This window comes from Trematomus bernacchii, unplaced genomic scaffold, assembly GCF_902827165.1.
Source record: "Trematomus bernacchii unplaced genomic scaffold, fTreBer1.1, whole genome shotgun sequence".
Classification (NCBI taxonomy): domain Eukaryota; kingdom Metazoa; phylum Chordata; class Actinopteri; order Perciformes; family Nototheniidae; genus Trematomus; species Trematomus bernacchii.
Genome location: NW_022987705.1, coordinates 2,548,450 through 2,574,666, shown reverse-complemented (window position 1 = coordinate 2,574,666; position 26,217 = coordinate 2,548,450). Strand labels below are relative to the sequence as shown.

The 26,217-nt window shown below is 40.5% G+C and overlaps 1 protein-coding gene across 2 annotated transcripts; it reads left to right on the top strand.

Annotated features, from left to right (window-relative positions):
- The first annotated feature begins 170 nt into the window (after positions 1-170).
- Positions 171-26,217, top strand: LOC117490797 (serine/threonine-protein phosphatase 2B catalytic subunit alpha isoform-like). Of its 2 annotated transcripts, XM_034140615.1 has the most exons (14): positions 172-451; positions 5,811-6,011; positions 9,457-9,581; positions 9,690-9,801; positions 10,477-10,622; positions 10,714-10,853; positions 20,218-20,295; positions 20,424-20,518; positions 22,389-22,514; positions 22,638-22,718; positions 23,279-23,363; positions 23,517-23,614; positions 24,919-24,972; positions 25,858-26,217. In XM_034140615.1, exons 1-14 carry the CDS (start codon positions 397-399, stop codon positions 26,034-26,036), a joined length of 1,575 nt encoding a protein of 524 aa, XP_033996506.1. In that variant the 5' UTR covers positions 172-396; the 3' UTR covers positions 26,037-26,217. The 2 variants fall into 2 exon arrangements, with proteins under 2 accessions (XP_033996507.1, XP_033996506.1); XM_034140616.1 differs by lacking the exon at positions 24,919-24,972 and having other exon boundaries at positions 171-451.

The following is a 26,217-nucleotide window of genomic DNA, read 5'->3' as shown; positions in this document are numbered from 1 at the left end:
TCTCTCTCTCTCTCTCTCTCTCTCTCTCTCTCTCTCTCTCTCTCTCTCTCTCTCTCTCTCTCTCTCTCTCTCTCTCTCTCTCTCTCTCTCTCTCTCTCTCTCTCTCTCTCTCTCTCTCTCTCTCTCTCTCTCCGGTCCCCCTCTCTCTCCGTGCATCCTCCCCCACATTAACAGCTTAGCACAGCAGCAGCAGCTCCTACAGCATCCAGCATCCAGCATCCATCCCTGCCTGCCTGGGGAGCAGCAGTCCTACCCGGCGCAGCACCGACGCACGGAGGGGGCGCATCATCCAAGTGATGCCACAGCACCAGTCGCATTTCGACAACAAATACCGAGAGTAGACCCTTAAAGGAGGGAGAGAAAAACCCGCTTCAGCCTCGAAGACAGCAACTGCCCATGAAGATGTCTAACGCTGACATCGTCTTAAACGCCACCGATAGGATGGTGAAATGTAAGTTAGCCTACATTTTGCGTTTGCTTATGGCTGTAGATATTACATAACATCTCCACTGTTTAGGTCCTCGCGTTTTTTCCCCTTGATATTTGGCCTTTATTTTTCATGTCGTGCATTAATGGTGTATGCGGCCATCAGGTTGTGTTCGCGGTGATGGTGGGCTGCTGGGGCTTTGATGTTGATAAACAATCCGTTTCTTTGCTGCACAGCCCCCGCGAAGATCGGGCTTAGAAGCAGCAATGCAGCGAAAAATATGGATATCTTTTTTTTTTTTTTTTATTGCACACATTTATTTATAATTTGTAATCTTTGCTGTCACGATTTCACTGTAGCCTGGCTTTTGGCTTTGGGTAGGCATGATGGGGGGAAAACAGCTGAATTGCCGAGCTTGTGGTAGGAGCTGTGGCAGTGATGCAGCAGGATTTCACAGGCTTTGACAGGGCCAGTGGAAGAGGAAGAGTGCATGAAATTGACATTAATGGGGCTATATTTTACCGGGAGTGAGTCATGTTTTAATTGCATGAGAAGAGGTCCATAAGGAACCCCAAAAGCCGCATCAGTAGATGAAAAGAAGGATGTTTTTTTACTGAGGATCAATGGAGGATGGTGAAGTGCTCACAGTTGTGCCATAACTCATTTGGAGCATGGATCAGCTCACAGTCAGCACTGAGCCTGAATATATTCACATTCAGTATCTTATTGTAATGGCCGAGCAGCTCAGTCAGCATTAACAACTTTGTCCTTTAGGCTTCAGAGTTGTGGAAACACAGGGAAGTCTGCACTGTTAGATACTAATCTGTGACAATGACTGCAGGCACAATACATTGTCCAGTATGTTTTAAGCTGTTACAATTGAAAAATATGTATTTCGACTAACCGGTTTGAACCGTGAAATAAGGAACTGTATTGTCTTCTAAATGATGCACTGTCCTTTGTCCTAATGTCTGTAAAGTTGGTCTCAGATGGCATCATTAGGTGTTGTTTTGAGCAGGATCTCCCAACCAAGGAAGTATTGTGGTTATATCTTTGGCAAAAATAAACTGACATCCAGGCCTCTAAAAATATGTCAAAGAAAGATTTTATATCAGCAAAGCAGCCAAGATTTCTGACTCAGACCTTTGCTTTATTTGTAACATGGTCATGTAACATTTAGGGGGTTTTGTGCAAGGTTTGAAACACTATCATGCATTTGTTTGATTTGTATCTCCTCAGATGGCTCCATAGCTTCATCCATGTCTTCAAAATCTACATTGATGATTTCCTTTTACCGTCCAAAATTGATAATCGTTTCAACACATGAATATCACTTGTCACTTATGTCCACATTCCTATCCTAATAGTAAAGTGAAAACAACTTTGATGCAATAAACTGAATAATGCATCCTTCTGGTGATTAAAGGAAGCTATCAAGACAATAGCGAATTGATGCGTAGAGACAGACAGCTTTTACAGTTGTAATGTGTGGCGCATGACGAAAACTACTGAGCTTTGAAGCCATTGAGCTTTAAGGTATTTTAATACCAGTATGTCTCAGACTTAAACCACAATTCCTCGTTCCTTTCTTTCCTCTTACATATTTTTACCTGACACAACATATCTAAAGAGATACAATAACTGCTGGTCTGTGCAGTTTGTTTTCTTCAGTACTGTCACCCACCACGCTGTGGGCATACAGAGGCATATTCAGGTCAGTTATTTTAGGTACGAGGCCTAGTATACCTGTGAACTATCTTACTTTATTATAGCACAGTAGAAGGTCCTTGATCATGTCAGTCGCTGTATTCCGAAATGCAGTACATGAATGTGTTTCCTTTATTCTTTGAAGGTATTCAAAATACTTTTCTAAATAAATAATTACGCAACAGTGTGAAAATCACTGCACCGAGACATAATATGTCAACAGGCCTTGTAACAGGCTCAAACATTCCCACAGTAGCAAGGATTGAACCGTGAGCAAATTAGCCGAGATAGCCGATTGGTTCCAACAACAGTTGAGCTGATATTGATGGTTTATTTATAGTTATGATGGAGCAATAGGTGGGTTTGGCAGAACCGATCTGCCTTTATATATACATTTAACATTAGTCAGAACATAAGTACATACTATAGTACTATATGTACATAAGTCTTCAAACATCACATACAGTAAAACACATCCCAGCTGTTAGAGCTGTAGGGTGTTGTTGGGAAAAAAGCAATGCAACATAATGTTAAAAGCTTGACACTTGGGTCTGTGTACTGTATGTTAATTAGAGCTCTTATAAGTACACGCTGTCGAGTTGGTCCAATCAGATGAAGCCATTCAGTATTTCCTGCCTGAACCTAGGGTTGCTCATTAGCAGCAAAAACCTACTATAAGCATTATTTATTTTATTTTTGTAGCATGGAGATACTATTCTAAGGAAACTGTTTTTTAACGCATAGAGAGGTTTATACTCCTCAATATGATCGGAACATTTGACAGACGTCTACCACATGAGCATTTCCAACCTCCAATGCAAATTGCAGCTTTCCGTGGCAGCACTGGCTGTACTCCAACAGTCAGCTGCTGCTGCTGTTGCCCGGCAACATACCGTATTTCATAGTTCAACTCTGCTCTGGTGCTGAGCAGAAGTCAGCTTTTCATCTAATTTCATCTTACCACACATCTATATCTGTGGACTTCTACATATGTGTGTGTCTGTAAAATTCATTGTTAAAGATTATTTGTCGAGGGGTTTGATTGCTTTTTTTCATTTTGTTATTATAAGTCGATGTAATCTTTTACAGCTCCATTCTGCTTCAGAAAAGCAGTGTGTTATGTCCTTTTAAAAGCATATGCATTGGTTCAATTTCATTTCATGTTACTGTTAACAAGATGCCAGGGTTTAAAACTGAATTGGTATTGTGTGTCACAAAAAGTGACGTTTCTGCATTTTATTATCATGTACTTTTCAATCAGTGTTGTTAAAGCTTATTGGCTCATTCACTTCCTCTCATTTCCCATACAAATGTGTCTGTGAATGTAATTCATCACTGCATTTGAGACATATTTGGCAAAGTTGTATCGATATGCTGCTATGCTTCCACACAATCTATTAACCTAACAGAAACCTGAGTGGTGACTGTGCTGAGTATGGTATTTTGCACTAGCTGGTAAAGTGTCAAAGTACACATCACTATCACAGATACACACTGCACACTGCGAAATGTTTTGTGTCCAATTTAATAGACTAGCTGAGGCCCGCCTCATTATCCCAGGAGCAACGACTTTGAGATTTCTCTAGTCAAGCATTCATTATTAAAGAGCATTTTGATCATGTTCGGTTTAAGCTTGAGCTTTGAGACTCTTCCTTTGTCTTCTCCACATTTGGCACTGCTGAGTGGCCCTGTTTGCAATGCACTGCACAAATCTGCCAAGCATACTCTTACTCCTGAATATATTGCTTCTGATGGCCTGTGTCATGTGTACATATATGCAGGGATGGAGTAGAGTACTAGAATATTTTACAAGAAAATGTGCTCAGTAAAAGTAGGTCAGAGTAAACATTACTGCGTAGCATTTTCAAAGGGGAAAGGCTGGTTGATGAAGATGATTACATTACATGATAGAACTATTAAATCAAAGTCCACCTTCAGGCTACAATCATAAGTGCATTCACATGTAAAAGTATACACTAGAAAAATCACCATGCCACAAAACGCTTATGTCTAAACAACAACAAATTCCTTTTCTATAGACGGCATACAACTGATTATCAATTCTAAAAAACACAACATCCTACCTATAGCCTTGAAAGAGTTAACGACAAAAGATTATCAGACGATTAAACAAGAATGATCAATAATTAAGAAATTATAAGGCTACAGAAAAATAATAAAACCTGCCCCTTGTAGTTATCTTATTTTTGTAGGTTATGTTGATACCAGGGGCTTCCCTTTCCAATCCTTATGCTAAGCTATGTTAGCTCAGTTTAAGGACTTGAAAGCAGCATCAGAACAAGCATTTGTTGGAAATAAAAACACTCACTCTTGCTTGGACAATGGACTTCTTAATTCTACATCTCATCTAAAATGGTGCATCAGTGGCATCAGAAAATCTCATTTAGCAATCACAAACCAGTTTTTACCTCAACATACTAAACGATACGATTCTAAGCAATGAAATGGTTGTTGACATCCTCTGAAGAGAAAACATCACACCTTGAAGTGCTCCTTAACTAGCTTAAGGTCAAACACATCTATTTTCACAAAGCCTCTTTGCTCCAATTGTGCTCCTCAAATTGTGAACATGTTGAGCTCTCTTCTGTCACAGCTATGACAGGAATTATTGACACAAATAGCAGAAAGGCCTGACACACCTCACTGAAGGTTAAAGTGAAACTGCTATAGTGGATCCACAATAAACATCAAGTCATATTTACATCTAGTGGGAAGTCCCAGTTTTGCACATGCGGTGAGGTAGATGCAACCTTTTAAACTCTGCTGAGGTACAATTATCCACATTTGTATTGTATTATTGTGCCTTTTTGTATTGGTACTAATTGCTAAAGCCCAGGCCAGGTGCGATCACACACCTCAGCTCCGAACACTCAGCCAGTTAATGTTAAAACTCAACATGTATGTTTTCCCGAGTGTCCAGAAGTGGTCCTCCTGTTTTTATTCACACAATGACTAGGAGTGTGTCTTTTATGATGAATTTTGCAACTCGATGTCAACCGACTTAATTCACCTTTGATCTGAATTATTTACAGACTTAGTTTTCTGTGTGAGACTAGGTGATCAGTAGATTCATATGTTGCACCTGAAAGCTTGTAGTCCCAGTACACAGATCAGCACCAGATCTAAGAGATAACCTTTGCTGCCACTGTCAAGTAATGATCTTTGGTTGGATTTCACACTTTCACAGGCAGTCTGTTATCTAGGTGCATTTTAATAGCCACAGGCTTCAGAAATCCACGGAGAGTACTGGATGAATAGATTGCTTAGAAGTTAGCTGAGTTTTATCCAGCACTTCAAAAATACTTAGCAAGTAACCACATGTCTGTACTGGAATAACTGTCGGTATCTGACTGGGTGTGAAGGAATTCCAGTGACTGATATACTTGCTGTTTAATTTTATGTGAGGCATCCAATAGTATATTAAATTGGCTTTACTTCAAATGTTTTACCTTGCACCTCCGACCCACCTCTCAAATATGATTTCTGCATGATAATATATTGTGTGTATCTTATGAGTGGTTTAAGCCACTATTCTCTCAAGACATTGCCAAATAAAAAAAGGAATATTGTGTGTTTGATGTCTAGTACAGTAGCCATAGTAACCGTGATGTCGCCTGTGTTTAAATGTCACCATGTGCCTGTGCTTTGTCCTCAGCTGTCCCCTTCCCCCTGAGCCACCGCCTTACAATGAAGGAAGTGTTCGACTCCGAAGGGAAACCTCGCGTGGATCTCCTGAAGGCCCACCTCACCAAGGAGGGCCGGGTGGAGGAGGCCGTGGCGCTTAAAATCATCAGCGAAGGGGCCGCTATCCTGCGTCAGGAGAAAACTATACTGGACATCGAGGCACCAGTCACAGGTATTTAATAACCTCTCAGAGATATTAACCCGGTGCCATGTCATGCTACAGTTGTAAGGCCTCACATTCTGGTTAAAAGCATTATAACTAGTTAGATTTTACACAACACGCTTCTTGAATTAGCGGTGGCCAATCTAATTTCTGATACCTACAGCTTTAGTGTAGAAAGGTTTTGGCCATTTTTTTGAATTTGTAATGTTTTTTCCAGTAGCCCAAACTTACACACTAGCTTATTTTTATAGTGTCAGTCCTGCAATACATTCCTATAGTCTATATGTTTTAGATTGAATGGTTTTGGCGAGTTGCGATTCAACTCACTGGCCTTTTTGGAAGCTGTAATTTGTGGAGATGTATTTATATGTTTTATTTTTAAATTAGAACTTCTGATCTCTCGACCTCTTCTCTCTCCATTCGATTTAAATCAATGAGGAGAGAGTGACATATATATAAATGGGTAGCAAAAGAGTAGAAGTAGATCAATGTGAATTGCTTAGGTGTAAAATAGTCAGAAAAAGTTGATATAACCACATAACCCGAAAATAAATGACCTCTTTAATAAACTGCTCCATCTCTTAGTAGCTTCTTGGCCTTAATGTTACAGTGTTAGCATTGGCGAAACCTTTTGAATTGCAATGAAAAAGAGCAACTAGTTTGAAAAAAGTGAAACATCTAGCAGCTTCCTCAATACTGAAATAGCCTAGGTCTGCACAGTTGGGACATATTTTGAAACAAACACAATTTCCAGAAGTACATTTGGGACTTGAGTGTATCTGATTTTAGAGACAAGGCTTCAATTAAACGCTAATGTTGCTTCTTCTCTACTGAATCGGAAAGAAGGTAATTGTTTGCTAGCAAGTTAGCCAGACTGTGGCTTTCTTTTAGCATGTCGTGAAGTGGTCAGAAAATCTAATATTGCAATTTAAAAATACAATTTGTGTGGTCTACATTTACAAATATTCACATTGACATTGCTAACATGCTGTTGTTTAAAAGGTAAGATGTTTAACAGTCATTAACCATTAACCGACTAGCACTAATCAAAGACGTAGCAGGTAAAGGTTTGATGATCAAAGTGAAAAACTATTTATCCTAAAGTGGACATTAATGCCTGGACAACATTTCTACAAATCTATGATGATCATGTATTTAAAGGTGGGGTATGTAATTTATTTCAGAAACACTTTTTGTTATATTCCATGGAATGCTCTTAACATCCCGATAGCAATGAATACATTAAATGCTTTGACAATAAATACATTAAAAAAATTCATCTGTGGAAGCCGTAGCGCTGTAAAAAGCACGACCAATCATTTTAGCGCTAAAATAACTGGATGGCCTACCTGCCTGTCAGCCTTCCATCTCGTGCACAAACTTATCTCGTGCCCTCATTGGTCATGTGCGCGTTCGTGTGTGTTGGAGGAGGGGCTCTGTAAGGAAGTCTGAAGGAAGGGGCAGATTCTTTTTTTCGGCTGTGTACTTTCAAATTCTAGCGCACTCAAGCTGGTTTCTCCATTCTTACCTACCCTACCTTTAAGGATACTATTTTCTGAGAGTGTAGTAGAGAGGAGTAAAAGGCTGAAGACTGACAATGCTTCTGTTTGTTCTAGTAGTACAAAAATAAACAAGGAACCTGACTGCAGCACAAAGAAGATGAAAAGCAGATTCGATTCCTACTGCAGGAAACTATTCTCTTATTTTGATCGCATCAATCAGATCTCCCACAAATATGTGCTAGTAAATATGCAAATAATTACAGCTTAAATGTCTTACTTGAAAGCAAGTTCAGTGTTTATCTGAAACAAAGGGGACAAATGGATGAAGTGCACATTGGATGAAGTGCACATTGATTTAGAAAGAAGTCTAAAGGCTCCTCATCTTGACTGGCATCAGGAAAATGGAGGCTTTATGTATTAAGAATGAAAAATGGATGATGAACCGAGTATTGTGTATGGGCATTTGTGAGTGTGGAGGTCTGTTTAATGTCTTTGTGAGCCTGAGTTGTGTTTGCATGTCTCTGCAGCTGCGTGTGTGTAGTGATATATTATGAGGCGTTTATGCACTGGTGTTCCACGGGTGTGTGTGTGTGTGTGTGTGTGTGTGTGTGTGTGTGTGTGTGTGTGTGTGTGTGTGTGTGTGTGTGTGTGTGTGTGTGTGTGTGTGTGTGTGTGTGTGTGTGTGTGTGTGTGTGTGTGTGTGTGTGTGTGTGTGTGTGTGTGTGTGTGTGTGTGTGTGTGTGTGTGTGTGTGTGTGTTTGATTGCTTTAGTCACACAAGCAGTCTCCCACTCACGTTGCTCTAAGCTTTGAGTGGGCGAAGGCCACTGTGGAGCTGATAGGGGAGACAGAAAAGAGAGAGGAGATGGAGGATGAGTAGGAGAGAAGGAGACAGAGGAAGATGATAATGAAAAATTGAAGGCAGTGAGGAAATGAGATGTAGGTTTGCACTCCAGAGCCATAGTGTTCACTGCAACAAAAAAGTATGTATCTCCCCTGGGGGTTTGAGCTTTTTCTACCTCTTCGAGGGCAGAGCTTCTCATTCCTCTGCAGAGGTCTTTCAGCCGGAGACGACCTAAGGACAGGGGGAATTTAAACCATTATATTCCTCTGCAGATTCTTTAACACTAGCAGTGCTGTAATTGCGGATGTAATATAGGAATATGCATACGTAGGCATATTGTTTTAATATGCTCTTTTGCTGCTATGTTGACTGTTAAAGGTGAAGTTCATGGTGTTTCAGCTTATAGAGAGGGGCCAGAGATTCATAGAATAACAAACATTATTCGTTATAGTGACTTTGTTAATGACACTGTTCTCAATGGAATGAGCTGTGAAGTGTGTAGGGAAAGGGTTGCATTCAAAATCCAGACTAAAAATAAAGTAGCATGCACATAGCTGCAACACATGCTTGAGCAAGCATACACTATGATCTGTTTTACACAGCTATTGTTATTTATGGCGATGTTTATGGTTACATAACATCTATATTTCAAAGTACATTGCCCTTCATTATTAATACAGCTCACTGTAAGTTTACTGCTTTGATATCTTAATAGAGGAAATCCTAACAAACACAACATATCATCTTTATCAAATATGAATTATAGAGACATTTACTGTATTGTTGATATATACAGAATATTCGATCTCTTGCTCTTCTGGCAAAATGCAGGCATTACAACCATCCAGGATCTTTTTTTGGAAGGACAAACATCCTTGTGAAAATATATTTACAACTGTGTACGATTATGTGTGAGTCGTAGCTACAAGAGGTTAGACAAGTAGCTTCAAGGTGGAGTGATGCTACTGTAATTGGTTCACTAAAATATTCCAAAATAACCGAATGATACCGCTGAACATGATTGTGTGTATCTCTTTGTCCCTCACATTCAATATTCAATCAGGTCCTTTTGATTCTGTAACATCTTCTGTCTCTTGGTTGTTTTCCAGTCTGTGGCGACATCCACGGGCAGTTCTTTGATCTCATGAAGCTGTTTGAAGTGGGAGGATCCCCCGCCACCACACGGTACCTGTTCCTCGGGGACTACGTGGACCGTGGCTACTTCAGTATTGAGGTAAAACCATCAGAATATCATTAACATGGGGGATGCATAGCTTCATATATAGTCACTTTAATGTATTCAGCTTGTCCTAACACTCAGTGTATGTATTTGTTTTGGCAGTGTGTTTTATACCTCTGGTCGCTGAAAATCCTCTATCCAAAGACACTATTTTTACTTCGTGGAAATCATGAATGTAGACATTTGACAGAATACTTCACCTTCAAACAAGAATGTGAGTACCTCTCAGTATATATATATATTTGTATTGTTTATATATGTGTCTCTCCGTGTATTGCTAATGTCATGTGTAGCCTGGAGCACTTCTGGTAGAGATTGCAAGTGATGCACCTCTCTGAATGTCAGGTTAATTCAGCATGACGACAAAAATAATGTTGTGGTGATGTTATTGTTTTTTTGTTTTTTTTTCTTTCCGTTGACTGTCAAGTGGGAACTAAGTATTTTTTTGTAAGTTTTTGTGTTTTTGTGTTTTTCTTATTTTCTACGATACTGTTATGATTGGCTGTGAATAAGAAAATATCTTTTTTTAGAAAGGGGCAAGTAATATAAGATTATTGTATTCTCCCTGCTCCTTTTCGGGTATGGTGTGTTTATAGAGAAATGTTTTGTAAATAATTGTTATACATTAAGTTGTGCATACCATGAACGGAACAAATAAAAAAATGGGATGGGATGTCAGTCAACAATTGGAAAACAAATGAATGCCTAGTATGTGTACATGAAAAGAAATCAGTATAACCAAACAGAACTTCTTTTGTTTTCTATATTTCTATAATAACCCATTATAAGTTCTGAATGAAGAAGATTCATCAGCATTTTCCAATGTCAAAGCTGTCTTACAAGAACAAACAAAGAACATGCTGTATTGATTTCATGTGTCTTCTGCCAGGTAAAATCAAGTACTCAGAGCAGGTGTACGACTCGTGTATGGATGCGTTCGACTGCCTTCCCCTGGCTGCACTCATGAACCAACAGTTTCTGTGTGTCCACGGTGGGCTCTCACCTGAAATACACACCTTAGATGACATTAAAAAGGTAACAACATACCGTCTCAGCACTATCGTCTATTTTTTTTTAAAGAAATGATCAGTTTTTCAAAGCTGCATCTCTGCTTCTTTATGTTAAGTTGGACCGGTTTAAGGAGCCGCCGGCTTTTGGGCCCATGTGTGACCTGCTGTGGGCGGATCCTCTGGAGGATTTTGGCAATGAGAAAACCCAGGAATATTTCAGCCACAACACAGTGCGAGGCTGCTCCTACTTCTACAGGTGAGCGGTTCTTCTTCCCCGCAACATATTCACACCTCCTGGATTATTATGTCCATACCTAGATACTTGAGACTATGAGTGCAAAGCTTTTAAATCCAACTTTACTACGTTACCAATTGTTTGAATCGTTGGGTTTTTGACTAATTGTATTGCAAGCACTATCATCCAGTATGTCAAGTGTCTTCCATTAGCTTGACACATATGGCTTGTTGAAGATCTCTTATTAATTGCAAACTTAAAAATCCTTCAAAAATAAAAATCCTACCTCACAGGGATAGCTAAAAAAGAACATGGTTGATCATTAAGTAGGTGATTTCTTCCTCACACCTCTTCTGCTTTATTTACTAATCGTTATGGTGTGAGGAGGATGGAAATGAGAGAAGGGAATAGCGTGCGTTCAAAGGTCAACGACCTGAATTACCAATTTTGATGAGATGTCATTTAATCTTGCAAGAGATTTGATTGAGTACAGGAGTTACACAAAAGCTTCTCAACTGAATCGCTTAATATCAAAAATAGATGTTAAGATTGTAAATTATTTATAGATATCAAACATGTATTGCTTCCTGAACAAAACTAAAAAGAACAAAACAAATAAGAGACACACGCTGAGCATCCCATAATGGAGATAACAGAAGAATGAGACTGCGATTAAGGAATTATTTACTGATGAATTGGTAAATATATCCTTAAAGGCTATAGATAGTGTCTGTGTGTAAATGGATCTTATAGCTGTTGCGGAATAATTTGCTTAGGTATTCAACCTTCGACCCAGTTCATCATTTTCTCCTCTCACTGTCTCCTTTCCCACGGCATAGGTCTACGGCTTTGGGTATTGCTGCTATCTCTCTTAAGGAGTAGCAGCTTGGGCACATTGTTGTTGCCAGTCTATGACAGAGCACAAGCCGCCATGAGGTAGTTTACTGTTCAGGGACGAAGGTTCCCTGGCGCACATTCTTTCCTATGGACGAGAGCTCTAGTTAGATTCAGGGTCCATATTGCTTTAGTCTCACTGATGAAGAATGTTGATTATTACACTCCGAACTAGTTAAAACCTCGAGCTGCAGAAAGAGTTCTTCAGAATTAGTTTGGCAACCGCTGTGTCAACTCGTGACACACCACCTGTCTTGTCAATTCTCCGGCCGTAACTCCAAATAAACCGTCAGTGTTTGCCATCAAAGCTCCAGCTCTCCTCGTGTCTCTCTGAGTTCTGTTTCCAATTGCTACAGAGGTTTCCCCCACAATAGCCTTGTGGTTAACAGGTTTGAGTCGTTTTTTCTTACAGAACCAATTCTTAACGACAAATAATCGAATGGTTAAAACCTGGAGTCAAATAAGAAAATGAGGCAAGAGAGAGGAGTCAAATATGACAGCGAGGCACAGCTGGGAACGGGTTTGTTAGGCAATTTTTCACCTTCGATGACGGAGCACGTAAAATAAGTATCTGTCCTTACATTGCTGCAAGTTTAAAGTTGGAAGTAGGTGATGGTGAGGAGAGGTGGAGGGATTAGGTGGATGTGGTGAGAGTTTTCCTAATGAAGGTTCAGAACGGTACACACTCCCCCTGCGTGGGAGATGCTAAAATCATAAAAAGTAAAGTCATGGAAGGCTTCTCAATACTCTAATTCCCCTCCTCGACTCCCCTCCTCGTGTCTTAGTCCCGCCCACAGGAGATGCGAGCGGAGGAGTCGAGGAGAGAGGAGGGGAAGCAGCAGGCGGTTAGAGAAATGAGAACTCCTCTCCTCTGAGCGGTCATTTTAAAGAGACGTCCATTAATGATGACAGGAGGCACAGCAGCACTCTGTCTGATGGACAGATGTGTTCATGACCACTTATATATTTACTTTTAATTCATTGACAGTGCGGTATAATGAGACAATAACAGGCTACAGATGCGGACATTTATATAAATATATACAATTTCAGAATCAAACAAGTATGAGAGCACTCTCATAATAACGTTACACAATCAGAGACTGGATATATCCCGCCCCCCCCCGCCTTTTCTCTGGTCGCTGAAATGGGGAATTGAAATTACGGGCCAAAAGTTGTATTTACAAGTATTAAAAGTAAGCATAGGACACCAAACCAACTGAGACCCGTCTGTCTGCCGCATCTACGCATTGTTTAACACGCACCTACACACTGTACCACACACACCTACAGCTCCTACTGCATATAATAGGTTATATATCAGGCTACAGCCATTGTGTATTTTATTATGTGAAGCACTAAATGGTCTTAGAAAAATATCGACTCTTTGTTTGTAGATAACTTCTAAACTACAGCATACAAATACAGAGAGTAATGTAGGCCTGTTATACTGAGTGATATATATTTTACACACTGCTCTGCTTTCTGCACGGACCTCACAGCTGTTCTCACTGTAAACATTGCGTCGCGATGAAAGCAGTTACTAAAATAATATCATGGGGATGCATGCAGAGCTGTCATTGGCTGAGATAAGTCCGGCCGTGCGTCACGCCTCCACCGTTCCTGGAAATGCATCCGCGGAGGAGCCGTGGAGGAACCATCAGTGTATCCTCGGTTAGAGCTCCTCCAGAGAGCCTCCTCGATGCTCGATGCTCGGTCCTCCATGTGCATTTATGGCGCGTTTCCACTACACGGCCTCGCTCGGCCCCGCTCGGTATGGCTGGGCCTCGTTAGGACTGGCTCACTTTATGGCGCATTTCCATTACAGTTTAGGAACTGGGGTAGTATCTATAGTAACGCAGTGTAGGCGGAGCCGTGACGTGATCTTCAGAGAACCCCAGAAAAACAACACAGCCGTTAGCTGTTAGCACTCAGAGCTCACAGCTCCTCATATATGTTCAGAAACTAGACAAAAGTTAAACAAGTACAAACCACAGACTGCCTGTGTCATGGTGAATACAGTCGCTGCTTTATTTATGTCTGTATAGGCCGTTGTTGTGAGTGTGGACGGTCGGAGCATATACTGCGTTAGCTTAGCCAATCTCCATTTAGAACACACGCATTTTAAAAGGTTTTTCGCCTGCCGTCTGTCTGCAGACTTGACAAAGCATTAATTCATGGTTTTTACTAACCGGTATCAGTATGTTGTTACTTCGGCATCATTTTGAAACGTGTATTACAATTAAATCACGGTCAAATATGTCCATCTTGTTGTAGTTGTAGCCCCCTTGCCAGCGATGCTCTCTCTAGTTTAGCATACTCAGCCCGACTCAGCCTCGTTGTCTCTGGCCCTAGACCCGCGATTTTATGAGGCCAGAAAAACTGTGAATTAGGACCCGCCGGCCGGTACTAGGCCAAGTGGAAACGCAACCAAAGACGGGCCGCTGACGTCACAGCCCTCTTAAACCGTGCTCCGCGCTGTAGTGGAAACGCGCCATTAGAGAAATGAGATGTCCTTCAACATGGCGCGCTGAAATTCATTTCCGGGTCACTACCGGAGGACCGAGGAGTCGAGGAGGGGAAATTAGAGTATTGAGAAACCTTCATGGAGATTTATTCCTCCTCCTCCGATGAAGAAATGAAATGAAATGTCTGGACAGTGAGAGCAGAGTAGTTCAGTGTATTCAAAAGATGTGTCGAAGGTGACATCTGCGTCAAATGATATTAGATGAAATAGTTCCTCTGTTAAGTGCCCACGTTTCTGTTTCACAATATATTTCCACACAGGCGCCTTCTCACTTTCACTTCACATGCACCTTTGGATGTATCTAATATAGAAGAGAAAGGAGCAGGTGATGGGTCTGAACTTCCCTTTTCACTGCTGTTAAACGGTCAGCCCTCTATTCACAGTGAGAGAGGCGCTTAGTGAGGATTACTGTGTAGATGTGTGGAGGATGCTGCTATAATAGTCATCTATCTCCCTGTGGCTTTGTTCTGCCTTCTCTCTCAAACTTACCTCTCCATCATTATGACTCTTGCCAACTACACAGAGATCCACATTCTCCCCAGGACTTTGGGGAAATGCAAGAAAATCTCCATCTGAGAAGTAGAAGTTATTTGACTGCATATAAATGTTTCCCATGGAATCAATACGGAGCAGTTTCCACAAGTAGAAATGCAGTTTCTTACTCCTCAGAGCTACAAGGAATGTTTGAAATAGATGTAACTTATTGCAGAAACAGTATGATATTAGCAAATGTTTGTAGAAGACTAATATCTAATATCAGAGTGGAAATGTTCCCCGCTTTTTTTATATTATCTGGAGGCATAACAGCAGACAAGTTGTAATGCCTATCTCATAATGTTATCTTTTCACCCTCTGTCTGAAACCAGAGCCCAGTCTGCTCTGATTGGTTAGCTGGCCAGCTCTGTTGTGATTGGTCAACTGCTTAGAGATGTCCCACCTCTTAGCCTATCACATAAGATGTGTGGGAGAGAAACTCCCTCTGGAGGGAACTTAGGGATTTTAGCCTTTGCAGACCATTTAAATCAGGGGTCTCAAACTCAAGGCCCGGGGGCCAAATCCGGCCCGCGACTTCATTTTATGTGGCCCCGCAAGAGCTTGCAAAGAATATAATACGTTTATTATACGGTTACATGCCACTTTACAGAAGCAGGTTGCCCATAAACTACATGTCCCACAATGCATCTCGTTTTGTGACATGCGCACTGAAGAGACTTGCAATTATTTGCCCCAGACTTCTGCTTTCAGACGTAGTTAATTACTAAGTTATTATCCTATCCGATAATAATCCAATTCAGAGGCAATAATGTAATATAATACATTATTTTATATATATATTATATATTTATATAGTTACAACCGGCCCTTTGAGTGCAACCTTTATGCGAATGTGGCCCGCGATGAAATTGAGTTTGACACCCCTGATTTACATGCACAAAGACCTACGTATATAACACACTACAGGAAATGGAAACCCCCCGAAAGCATAATAAGGCCTCTTTTAGTTTGTTTAATACTTGTTAAATGTCTTTACAATTTGTCAGAACTATATTACTACAAGCAACAACTAACCAAGTCAAATGTATTGTGCAGTGATTGTATTTAGAAAAATGTGATTGAGCTCACTGATTAGAAATATTGTTATAAACATTTCGGTACCACAATAAGACTACCCTTATAAAGGGTTTACAAATAGTTTGTAATTCATTTATTAATTAGGTTGTGAACACTTTATAAATCATTAATAAGCTTTTATAAGACATGAGATAAACAGGGCAACTGGGACCGGTTGCTTGCCAAATAGTGAGCCCACATTTATCTGTCCTGCTATATTGGCTACCTAGCTTACTTCGTCTTCTTCATCAGCTAGCATCCTTGGTATCTGTTGCTCACTGAGTTGATTCTCCCTAAGTAGCCAATATAAGGCTTAGTCATCTTGCCAAATAGTGAGCCTGTGTTCTGTTGATGTATGAAAACTATGTTACAACTGGTTTATAAATGGTTCTTAATGATTAATAAAGTGTTTACAACCTAATTCATAACTTTATAAGGGTAGTCTTATTGTAAAGTGGTACCAACATTTCTTATATCAGGGGAAATAAATGTGATGACCACCAGCCTGACAGATGGATTTTCTTAAGGAAAGTGAAAACACTTTGCAGTTTCACACTCGCAGCACTTCCATCTCTCTCCGTCTCCTTCGCTCGCACTCACTTGTCAGATTTCTCGCTTCTTCTCACTCACAGGCTCACCGACACATAATGGTGTGTTTCACAAAAGGGAAGAAGAAATGTGAGCCGCAGGCAAGCAATGTGTGTGTGCACTGTTCCCTCGCAATAATCAATAAATACTGTTGCAGCGGGGAAGAAATAAAATTAGTACATATTGTACGTTGGGTTCTTTATCTTCATGTTATTACGTGACAATTGTGGCAGTTCTGTACACAAGAAAGACAATAAATGGCGTCGCAGATTTCACAATAATGCCATTATTTCTAAGTTATAAATGCATTGTGTTTTTCATAGAAACACTTATATAACATTTCACAGTTCTAGGGTGGACTCTCAGCTATAGTGGACAGAGTTACAGCACATCCATGCTAGTGTGGAACGCAGCTATTCTTGTCATTTATATATTGGCCACCAAGGGAATGTTAGCCATCTGACCTAGATATGTGAGGCTGGCACAGTTTCGCCAGGTGCTCGGGACACAGCAGTCTCCTTGTTTTTCTCCCAGCACAAACCTTTGAGCACTTAAATATTTTAAATACTTCTGAAATTTTGATGGGTCCATGGATGGCAGTGACTGTAAGAAAGTGCCGGAAGAGAGGATTGTTGCTGGGGGAGGATGTTCTGTATGCTAATACAGGTCTGACCGCTGTTGGAGCGATTTGTTGACCCCAGGTTGATTCTGAGGAAAGTTAAGCATTTTAGTCGATCATTTGTGAAGAAAGAAAGTCTTTAAGCTTTTAAGATTGATTGATTGATATTATATTTGTAGGCATATCAGACAAAACAAACCACCTGAATTGTGATGGGATTTTATCAGCTTGACGTGTAATAGAATAACTGCAACACTGTATTAAAGAAGCCTTATACATAATACAATAGGCTTTTTGATGTTTTCCTTTCCTGTAGTGTGTTTTGTAGGTTTTGTGTGCATGTAAATGGTCTGCAAAGGCTAAAATCCCAAATTCACTCCACAGGGAGCTTCTCGTCCACACCTCCCCCTCTGCTTGAAACGCCTCCATTGGACTCCTTTGTTTCCTTCTGTAAAACAATGACATCACCATCTTACACTCTCGCTTCTATTGGCTAATGCTTCAACACATTGTACGTGATAGGCTTAGAGGCGGTACATCCATAAGCGCTTAGCCAATCACAACAGAGACGGCCAGCTAACCAATCAGAGCAGACTGGGCTCTGGTTTCAGACAGAGGGTGAAAAGAGGTGCTGCAGCACAGGCAGTATGAGAATAATAAAGACCTTTCTGAACATTAAAGCAGGTTAAGATGACACAGTACACACAACATACAAATATGAATTGTGAACATGTGCTCAATAGGGCCATTTGAATAGGTTACCTGATTTCCAATGTCAGTCTTTAAAAGTGGATTACTCAGTATGGAATCTTAATGGCGCATTTCCACTACAGCGCGGTTTAAGCGTGCCGTGCCGTGCCCGGCCCGTTTTGGTTGCGTTTCCACTAGGCGTAGTTCTGGCTAGCGGGTACTTTTTCACAGTTTTCTGGCTCTCCAAAATCGAGGTTCTTTCCGGGCCAACAACCGGGCTGAGTATGCTAAACTAGTAAGAGAATCGCAAAATGAACATATTTGACCGTGATTTAATTGTAATACACGTTTCAAAATGATGCCGAAGTAACAACATACTGATACCGGTTAGTAAAAACCATGAATTAATGCTTTGACAAGTCTGCAGACAGACGGCAGGCGAAAAACCTTTTAAAATGCATGTTTTCTGAATGGAGATTGGCTAAGCTAACGTTGTATATGCTCCGACCGTCCACACTCACAACAACGGCCTATACAGACATAAATAAACCAGCGACTGTATTCGCCATGACACAGGCAGTCTGTGGTTTGTACTTGTTTAACGTTTGTCTAGTTTCTGAACAGATATGAGGAGCTTAAGACTGATGGATGTAAAGATATTTTCTTCTGTGGTCAGATATACTGTAAATCTGAAATACAGCAGGAGTCACAAAGGACTTTTAAAAATTATGACAGATTGAGGTCTTGCTGAATTGAGGGAATACAAATTCTAAAAGAGCTAATCGAACTGTAATCTGAAATCTTTTTCTGTAACCCAGAAGGCACAGTTTGAAGGGACTATACAGTCTCTGAATGACATAACACAACCTTCGAGGTATTACATAACAACTATGGTGAGAGCTGCTAAATGCAAGGCTACATTCACTCTGCAGCTGGAAGTGTCCCAATTCTGACTTCATGTTCCTTCTGTGTGACACAGGTCGGATGTTTTCTGTGAAGCCTTATATTTTAATATCTCATTTGGAGACACATTCAGGCTCATACATCTGCTCCATATCTGATCTGTGACTTTCCAACTCACGTGGTTTTAATCATCGTTCTCCATGGGACGGCTCATTGTCCATTTGGCTGGAAAAAAACATGGAGGACGGCTCTGACATGCATCCAGGGAAGAGATAACATTCCCAGTCCAAATACAAATCCCAATTCAGAATGTCACAATACAAGACTTTATAAAACCGAAAAGATTAATGCATCAAAATCAGAGTAAAACCAAAAAAACAAGTGGTGAAATATGAATAAAAAAAAACAATATAGCCCTTAACACTCAATAATCACATTGGTCATATTCATACTTCAACATTACACAAATACATTGCATAAATTATAATGTTGGACAATTCATTATTGAAAATAAAATAAGTAAGGAAGACATTTCTTTACAAATAGCCAGCAGCAGCAAATATTTACTTGGATTGGCTTGAAGGGCATCTTTTTGGTTGACAAAATGGCGCTAGCTGTGATATATTAGCCGCCGCAGCAGCAGGAATATTGGGGCAAACAATTGTATTCCCCCAAAAAGTTGTCCTAGGGCAACATGATCAGACAGTTTAAAGGTGGGGTAGGTAAGTTTGAGCAACCGGCTCGAGATACACTTTTTGTTATATTCCATGGAATGCTCTTAACATCCCGATAGCAATGAATATCTTAAGTGCTTTGACAAAAAATCCATAAAAAAATGTCATCTGTGGAAGCCGTAATACTGTAAAAAGCACGACCAGTCATTTTAGCCGGCCCGGCTAAAATAACTGGATGGCCTACCTGCCTGTCAGCCTTCCATCTGTGCACAAACTTATCTCGTGCCCTCATTGGTCATGTGCGCGTTCGTGTGTGTTGGAGGCGGGGCTCTATAAGGAAGTGGCAGATTTTCTCCGGTCGTGTATTTTCAAATTCTAGCGCACTCGAGCTGGTTTCTCCAAAATTACCTACCCCACCTTTAAGCATCAGCATGTGTTTGGTGCAGAAACAGAGCAGAGGTTAGATATAGGTAGCACATGTTTTATTCAATGAGTGTAGCATCACACTCAGTTAGCCTGAGCTACCTCGCAGGCTTCCCTTCCTTTCAGGCACATTTCCTGCCAGATTAGATCTGGAAGGAAGGAAGCTCTGACTCCTGCGTGTACTGGGTTAGTTTGTTTTGATCTGCAACAGGTAGCCGTTGGATTGGCTTTTCACACCGTTGCATCATCCTCAGCGAGGCTTCCATTAATGCATTAATGAATGATACTTCTTTGTATTTTCTGGTGACTGAAACTGTATGTGAAACAGGCAGCTCTTATCTACTTCTGTTGGGTTATAGGAATAAATGTTGTCAAGTTATGGTAAGATGTTGTGCATAATTGAATTGATGTGTACTTGTGTCGTTTCTCAACCTATTTTCTTTGACTCTTTTCCAGTTATCCAGCTGTATGCGAGTTCCTACAGAGCAATAACCTATTATCGATCATTCGAGCACATGAAGCACAAGATGCAGGGTATGTTATCCCTACACTATTACATTAAAAACGTACATATCCACATTAACACAATATAATCCTCTTTACATATATAAGAACAAGTTCTGCCTTTTTTCTGTCTGTACCTCCACCTGCCCCCCTTGAAGCTACCGGATGTACCGTAAAAGTCAGACCACTGGATTCCCCTCCCTCATCACCATCTTCTCAGCACCAAACTACCTGGATGTTTATAACAACAAAGGTAAGTCTGTGTACAGTTCTGTTTCTGGCATTTGTATCATATTCTTGTTAGTTTTTATCCCAGAAAGACATCTGAGTGGTACAAAGCTATGTTGAACAAGACCAGGTCCAAACTTAGGCTGCATTTATAACCACTTGACAAGTTTTACTGCTAATTCCTTCTCCATCACCAACATCTATCTGCACATCAAATGTCACTCTCTCCATCGTGCTCGATCAGAAACGCTAAGTGCACACTAAAGCAGCGACAATACACTTTAATAAACGCATGCATCAAGCTGTGTCAACATCCTGCAACTACAGGACTGAAATGCTACGTTTGAAACACATATAGAGGAAAATGAGAAAGAGTAAGAAACATGTGTGAAGCACATAGTTTTTCTATGTATGTAGGAAATGGATCAGTGGACTGATTTCAGATGCAAAAATGATTCAATCAATCAAAAATACTTGAATAACCCCAGGGGGGAATTAGGTTTGGTGATAGTTGCACTATATTAGAATAAAATAAATACATATTTTATGAAAAACTAAATTGTCTGACTATCATAACAACCATCAAACACTGTCTCACACACAGATTTGAGCGTTTGTAAGGCTGGCCCTCACTGTACTGCGTTCCAGCTAATAATTATATTCCTGTTGAAAACTCCCAAGTAGGCAGGCAGGCATTGAGACGTGAATTTACTGTCACATTAAATATGACAACGCTAAGCATTTTGTGAAAAAGAGAAGCCAGAAGCCCAGTATCTCTGCCACACTGCATCGCTGACATTTCATGATAATGTGAACATGAATTAACGAAAAACACGTCTCACATCTGACAAAATGACTACCATGGGGTCCTCTGCTTCACCCATTTAAAATGGTTTCACCAGCGCAAACTGCAGTGTATGGGTTAATGTATCTGCATTTAGCTTGTGAGCAGGCAGAAGACTGCATCAAGGGAGCCCCCGTTTGTTTGTGTTCTCAGATCTGTGTCTTGGTTGCTATGGGCTATGGGAGATGGGGAGCGTGGGAGGGACTGTCGGCATCGCTGACGATCTCCATGTGGCTTTATCCCTCTTGATGTAACAGTGTCAGCCTCCCTGGCCTCAGCTAGGCCATCTAGTGGTGCAACGTCTCATTTTGTACCCTGCTTTTATCCTCACACAAACTGTACTGCGTGTACAAAAACATTTAACATCACTGAACATGAATACATTTAACGAGAGGACATTGTTGTGCGTTTGGCATGACGGCATGCATCGGAAATATCCTGCGCAGTGCACACATTTGATACTAATAAATATTTATTTCAGTATCATAGTCACAGTTCTTTAAAAGTCTCCTATTATACTATTTTTCATCAATATATTATAGGTCTCGGATATATACAAAACATGTCTCTGAAGTGTTTGGCTCGAAACACCAAACGGATCGTTGCAGCATCCCATAATCCCCTCTGTTTCAGCCCTGTTTCAAAAGTGCTGATTCTCCGTCTGTTACTTTAGATGAAAATAAGGAGCCCCTCCCCACGCCCCTCTGAGAGATATTTGGTTAAAAAGAATACAATGGTGCTCTAGGAGGAGATTCAGGTGATAAGGTGGGGGGGGTTACCTTGGTTGGTGATTGGCTAATGGTTACACAAGCCAAAAAAACGTTATGACATCATAAAGTGGCCAAAATCTGATCAGCTCATTTTCAGACAGGTTTTTATAGAAATGGATCAGGACAAAAAGAGAGAGAATCTTTGTTCCTGAAACTTTCAGAGTCTCTTTACACAGAGGAGACAGATGTTGATGTAGAGAAGACATGAAGAAGTGGATTTTGCATAATAGGTGACCTTTAACAGGACAGGATGAAGTACATTGTGTCTGCTTTCTCAACAGCTGCTGTACTGAAATATGAAAATAATGTCATGAACATCAGACAGTTCAACTGCTCACCCCATCCATACTGGCTGCCCAACTTCATGGATGTCTTCACCTGGTCTCTGCCATTTGTTGGAGAGAAAGGTAGGTGTTTTTGTAGAAAAGCTTTTGGATATGTGTCAGTGTTTCCAATACAACACTTCATACTAATCTAACGTGTGGCTCTTTGCTTATTGACTCTTTTCTACAAACTTGTGTCTTCCCCAGTCACAGAAATGCTGGTGAATGTGCTGAGCATCTGCTCTGATGATGAACTCATGATGAATGAGGAAGAGGAGATATTTGATGGTAAAATGTCATGTGTTTTTTATATTTCACATGAGTGCATTTTTGGATTGATTGAAGCACATCTGCACACCTGAGCTGGATTTTGAGTTTTCTTTTCTTGTGTCGAATTACTTTGAAAGTTTGGATTATTTTGCTTACCAACAGGGATGGTAGAAAACCAGGCGTTCAATTATTACCATTTTCATCTGATTTTTATTTATGAATTCATTGTTGTTACAATGAATGGAGTAAATTATTCTATCTTGATGTGTTCAATACATAAAACTAAAACAGGTGCTTGTATTTCATCAGAAATTACAGAGATGTGTGCTGTATTGCATGACAAAACCAAGACAATGTTTATTACAACAGATAAAAAATCATTTTCTCACAAAAAGGTTATAATAATAGAATCTATTGTACAAATTGTCCTTATTACAGTATTCTATGTATCAAGAAATATATATTTTAGGTCTAATAGAACCCCAACACAAGTTTCTCAGGATATATTTAGGCTTATTATAGTGACTATTGTATAAAATAAGACTATAACGACAGTATGTTTATGTATTTCTTTCCAGCCAATGCAGCTGCAGCACGCAAGGAGGTGATTAAAAACAAGATCCGTGCTATTGGGAAAATGGCCAAAATGTTCTCAGTTCTCAGGTAGACTTTACGTTTATGTGTTTAAATGTTCCTGGTGTTTTTGTGCTGTGTTCATATGTGTTGTCAAAATGGGGGCATTAAGTTGTTTCTCCATTTGAAACATGGTTCAGGGGAGTTTGGTGACCTGTTTGCCTGCCTCTATGTTTCCTGCAGAGAGGAGAGTGAAAATGTGTTGACGCTTAAAGGCCTGACGCCCACTGGCATGCTGCCAAGCGGGGTTCTCTCTGGAGGCAAGCAGACACTGCAGAGTGGTGAGTGCACGGCTCAGCATAAGCCTCTTCTCTACCCTTTACTCCATCTTTTTTCTCATTTCTTCATCACCATCCTCAGCCCTACCATTGGTCTCTCTTTCTCTATCCGTCACTGATTTAAATATAGAGCAGCTAGCAGGCTTTGTTTTCCAGCCTCTTAGTGATGCTCTGATCACATTTAATTAGTGAGGAAAAAACCTGATATCTGACCAATCCAGCTTTTTGATATTTGTGTCTACAGTAGTACATTAATGATCCTATAATATGATGTCAAACCTACCCCCCTTGGTTCATCTTGTTAAACATAAAATAACACATAACCCTGAAGCTGCATTAAGCAATTTGTTCTGACCTGTAGATGGCAGAACTCACACCAATACACCCCTATCAGCTTACCTAATGTTACAGCTACTGCTTAAATACTTCAAGAGGCCCTGTTATGCTTTTTGGGGTTTTCCTTTTACTGTGGTGTGGAGTTTCTCTCCAAAACACTCCCCCCACAGCCTGCCTAAAACGCATCGATAGGACTCCTTTGTTTACTTCTGTTACATCGTGACATCACGATGTAACACTCGCCTTTTTCATAACACATTGTACGTGATAAGGGGCGGGACATCTCTAAGCGATTGAATCACAACCGAGCCGGCCAGCTCACCAATCAGAGCAGACTGGGCTCTGGTTTCAGGCAGAGGGTGAAAAGAGGTTTTGAACATTAAAGCATTAGAGACACAAAATACAAATATGAACCTACAAATTAGCATAACATTGAAATCCAATTAAAGTCCCATTTAATTTAATTTAACTTTATCAAGTCTATTATTTACTCACTTTTGAGTTATAGCTTCAACTCTAACAAAAATACCATTTGATTCTGTGTCTAAAGTGTTTATTTATTTTAAGTTTAGCTATCTCTAACTCAATTATAGTGTATGGGCAAAAAAGCTTAGTGGGATCCATTACTGTTTGTGGGATCAGTTACTTGCAGTTGTGAAATCGTCCTGAAATATGTGGTTCAAAGCCAGAACCAGTAGATCTGTTAGAGTCTCACCTCAACCTATTATCTCCGTCTCAATATATCTGTCCCACTTTCTCTTCCTCTATGGATCTATCTTTTTTTATATTTCATATCTGACCCGAGATTGACACCTATTCTCTCAGTGTTGATGCATGGCCTTCCTCTGAGTTTGGCTGCGATGCCAGTTAACATGTGTCATCCGGCCTAACATGAGCCGCCTTCTTTCGCTGGGGCTGCATTTTTTTACATTTGCATGGCTTAATAACCTGCTCCCCTCCTCCCCCCCCAGCCACCATTGAAGCCATTGAAGCAATCGAGGAGACGACTGATGAGGACGGAGAAGGTAATCCTGCGGTCCATCTCCCACCCACATACTGTCAGGGCTTCCTCCAGAAACACCTCATGCACACAACATCCCACACAACATCCCACACATTAACAATAACTCCGTCAAGCCACATTTCACAGGACAACTTCATGACAAATTGAAAACACTGCAAGGTCAAGTGCTGCTTACGAAACGCATGATACAAGACTTCATTGTTTTTTGGTTTGGCTTCTAAATGGCCTCCATCTGGTTCTAAAAAAAGTGTTGCATGCACGAGAACAAGAAAGAGAACAGCATCAACATGAAATATGCATCCTGAAGCCTCAGTTCCTCGTGATATGTCTGAGGTAATCATTGCTCACTACTCAAAAGCTTCGGTACGAGAGAGCTATTTGCAGTACTAACACACTTTATTTTTATCTTTTTACATGCACATTTCTGTATGAACTAGCAGGGGGGTTGACTTTTTTTAAACACTGTTTGTTGAGAATTGTATTCTTCACAAAGGTAGGTAAAACTGTGTGTGTATTTTTTAGTTTTTATGTGTTTGGAGACTTTTTCTCAGGCTTTTCCCAAACGGAGGAAATCTGAGGGCAAGTAATAAAAATGCAGCAGCTTCTACTTTGCTATATCAATAATGTTAGTTGCAGAGATAACTGAACATCATTAACTGGTAGTATGCTACACTGGGTAAAAAAACAAACAAAGAAAATCACTATTGACTGTTGAAATATGCTTCTTTGTTCTTAATTGCAATTGATTCACTGCCTGTTAAATCCCAACAGCATTTGATATATCTTGGGGATAATATACAGTTTAACAAGACATGATTTAAAAAAATGCTCTAAGACATTACAAGCTGATTCTGATCCATTTATGTGTCCTCTTTTTTTTTTTTAGCTATCCGTGGGTTCTCCCCCCAGCACAAGATCGCCAGCTTTGCGGAGGCCAAGGGCTTGGACCGCATCAACGAGCGCATGCCGCCTCGCAAGGACGGGGTGAACCACGTGGGTCACTCCATGGGAAAGATGAATATGTCCGAGGCAAACGGCACGGATGACAACAGCGACATCCAGTGATGTGCTGTCTGAGCCTCAGAACAATGCTGCTGTTCGCTGTGCAGCAAGACATTGCCAAAAGGGGAATTCAGGCCTCAGAACATAGAAATAAACCAGGCCTACAGACAGAACATGAAAATCTGCAGCAAAACTTAAACGGGCGAAAAAGGTCATTTCTTTCATGACAGTATGTCATCGCACA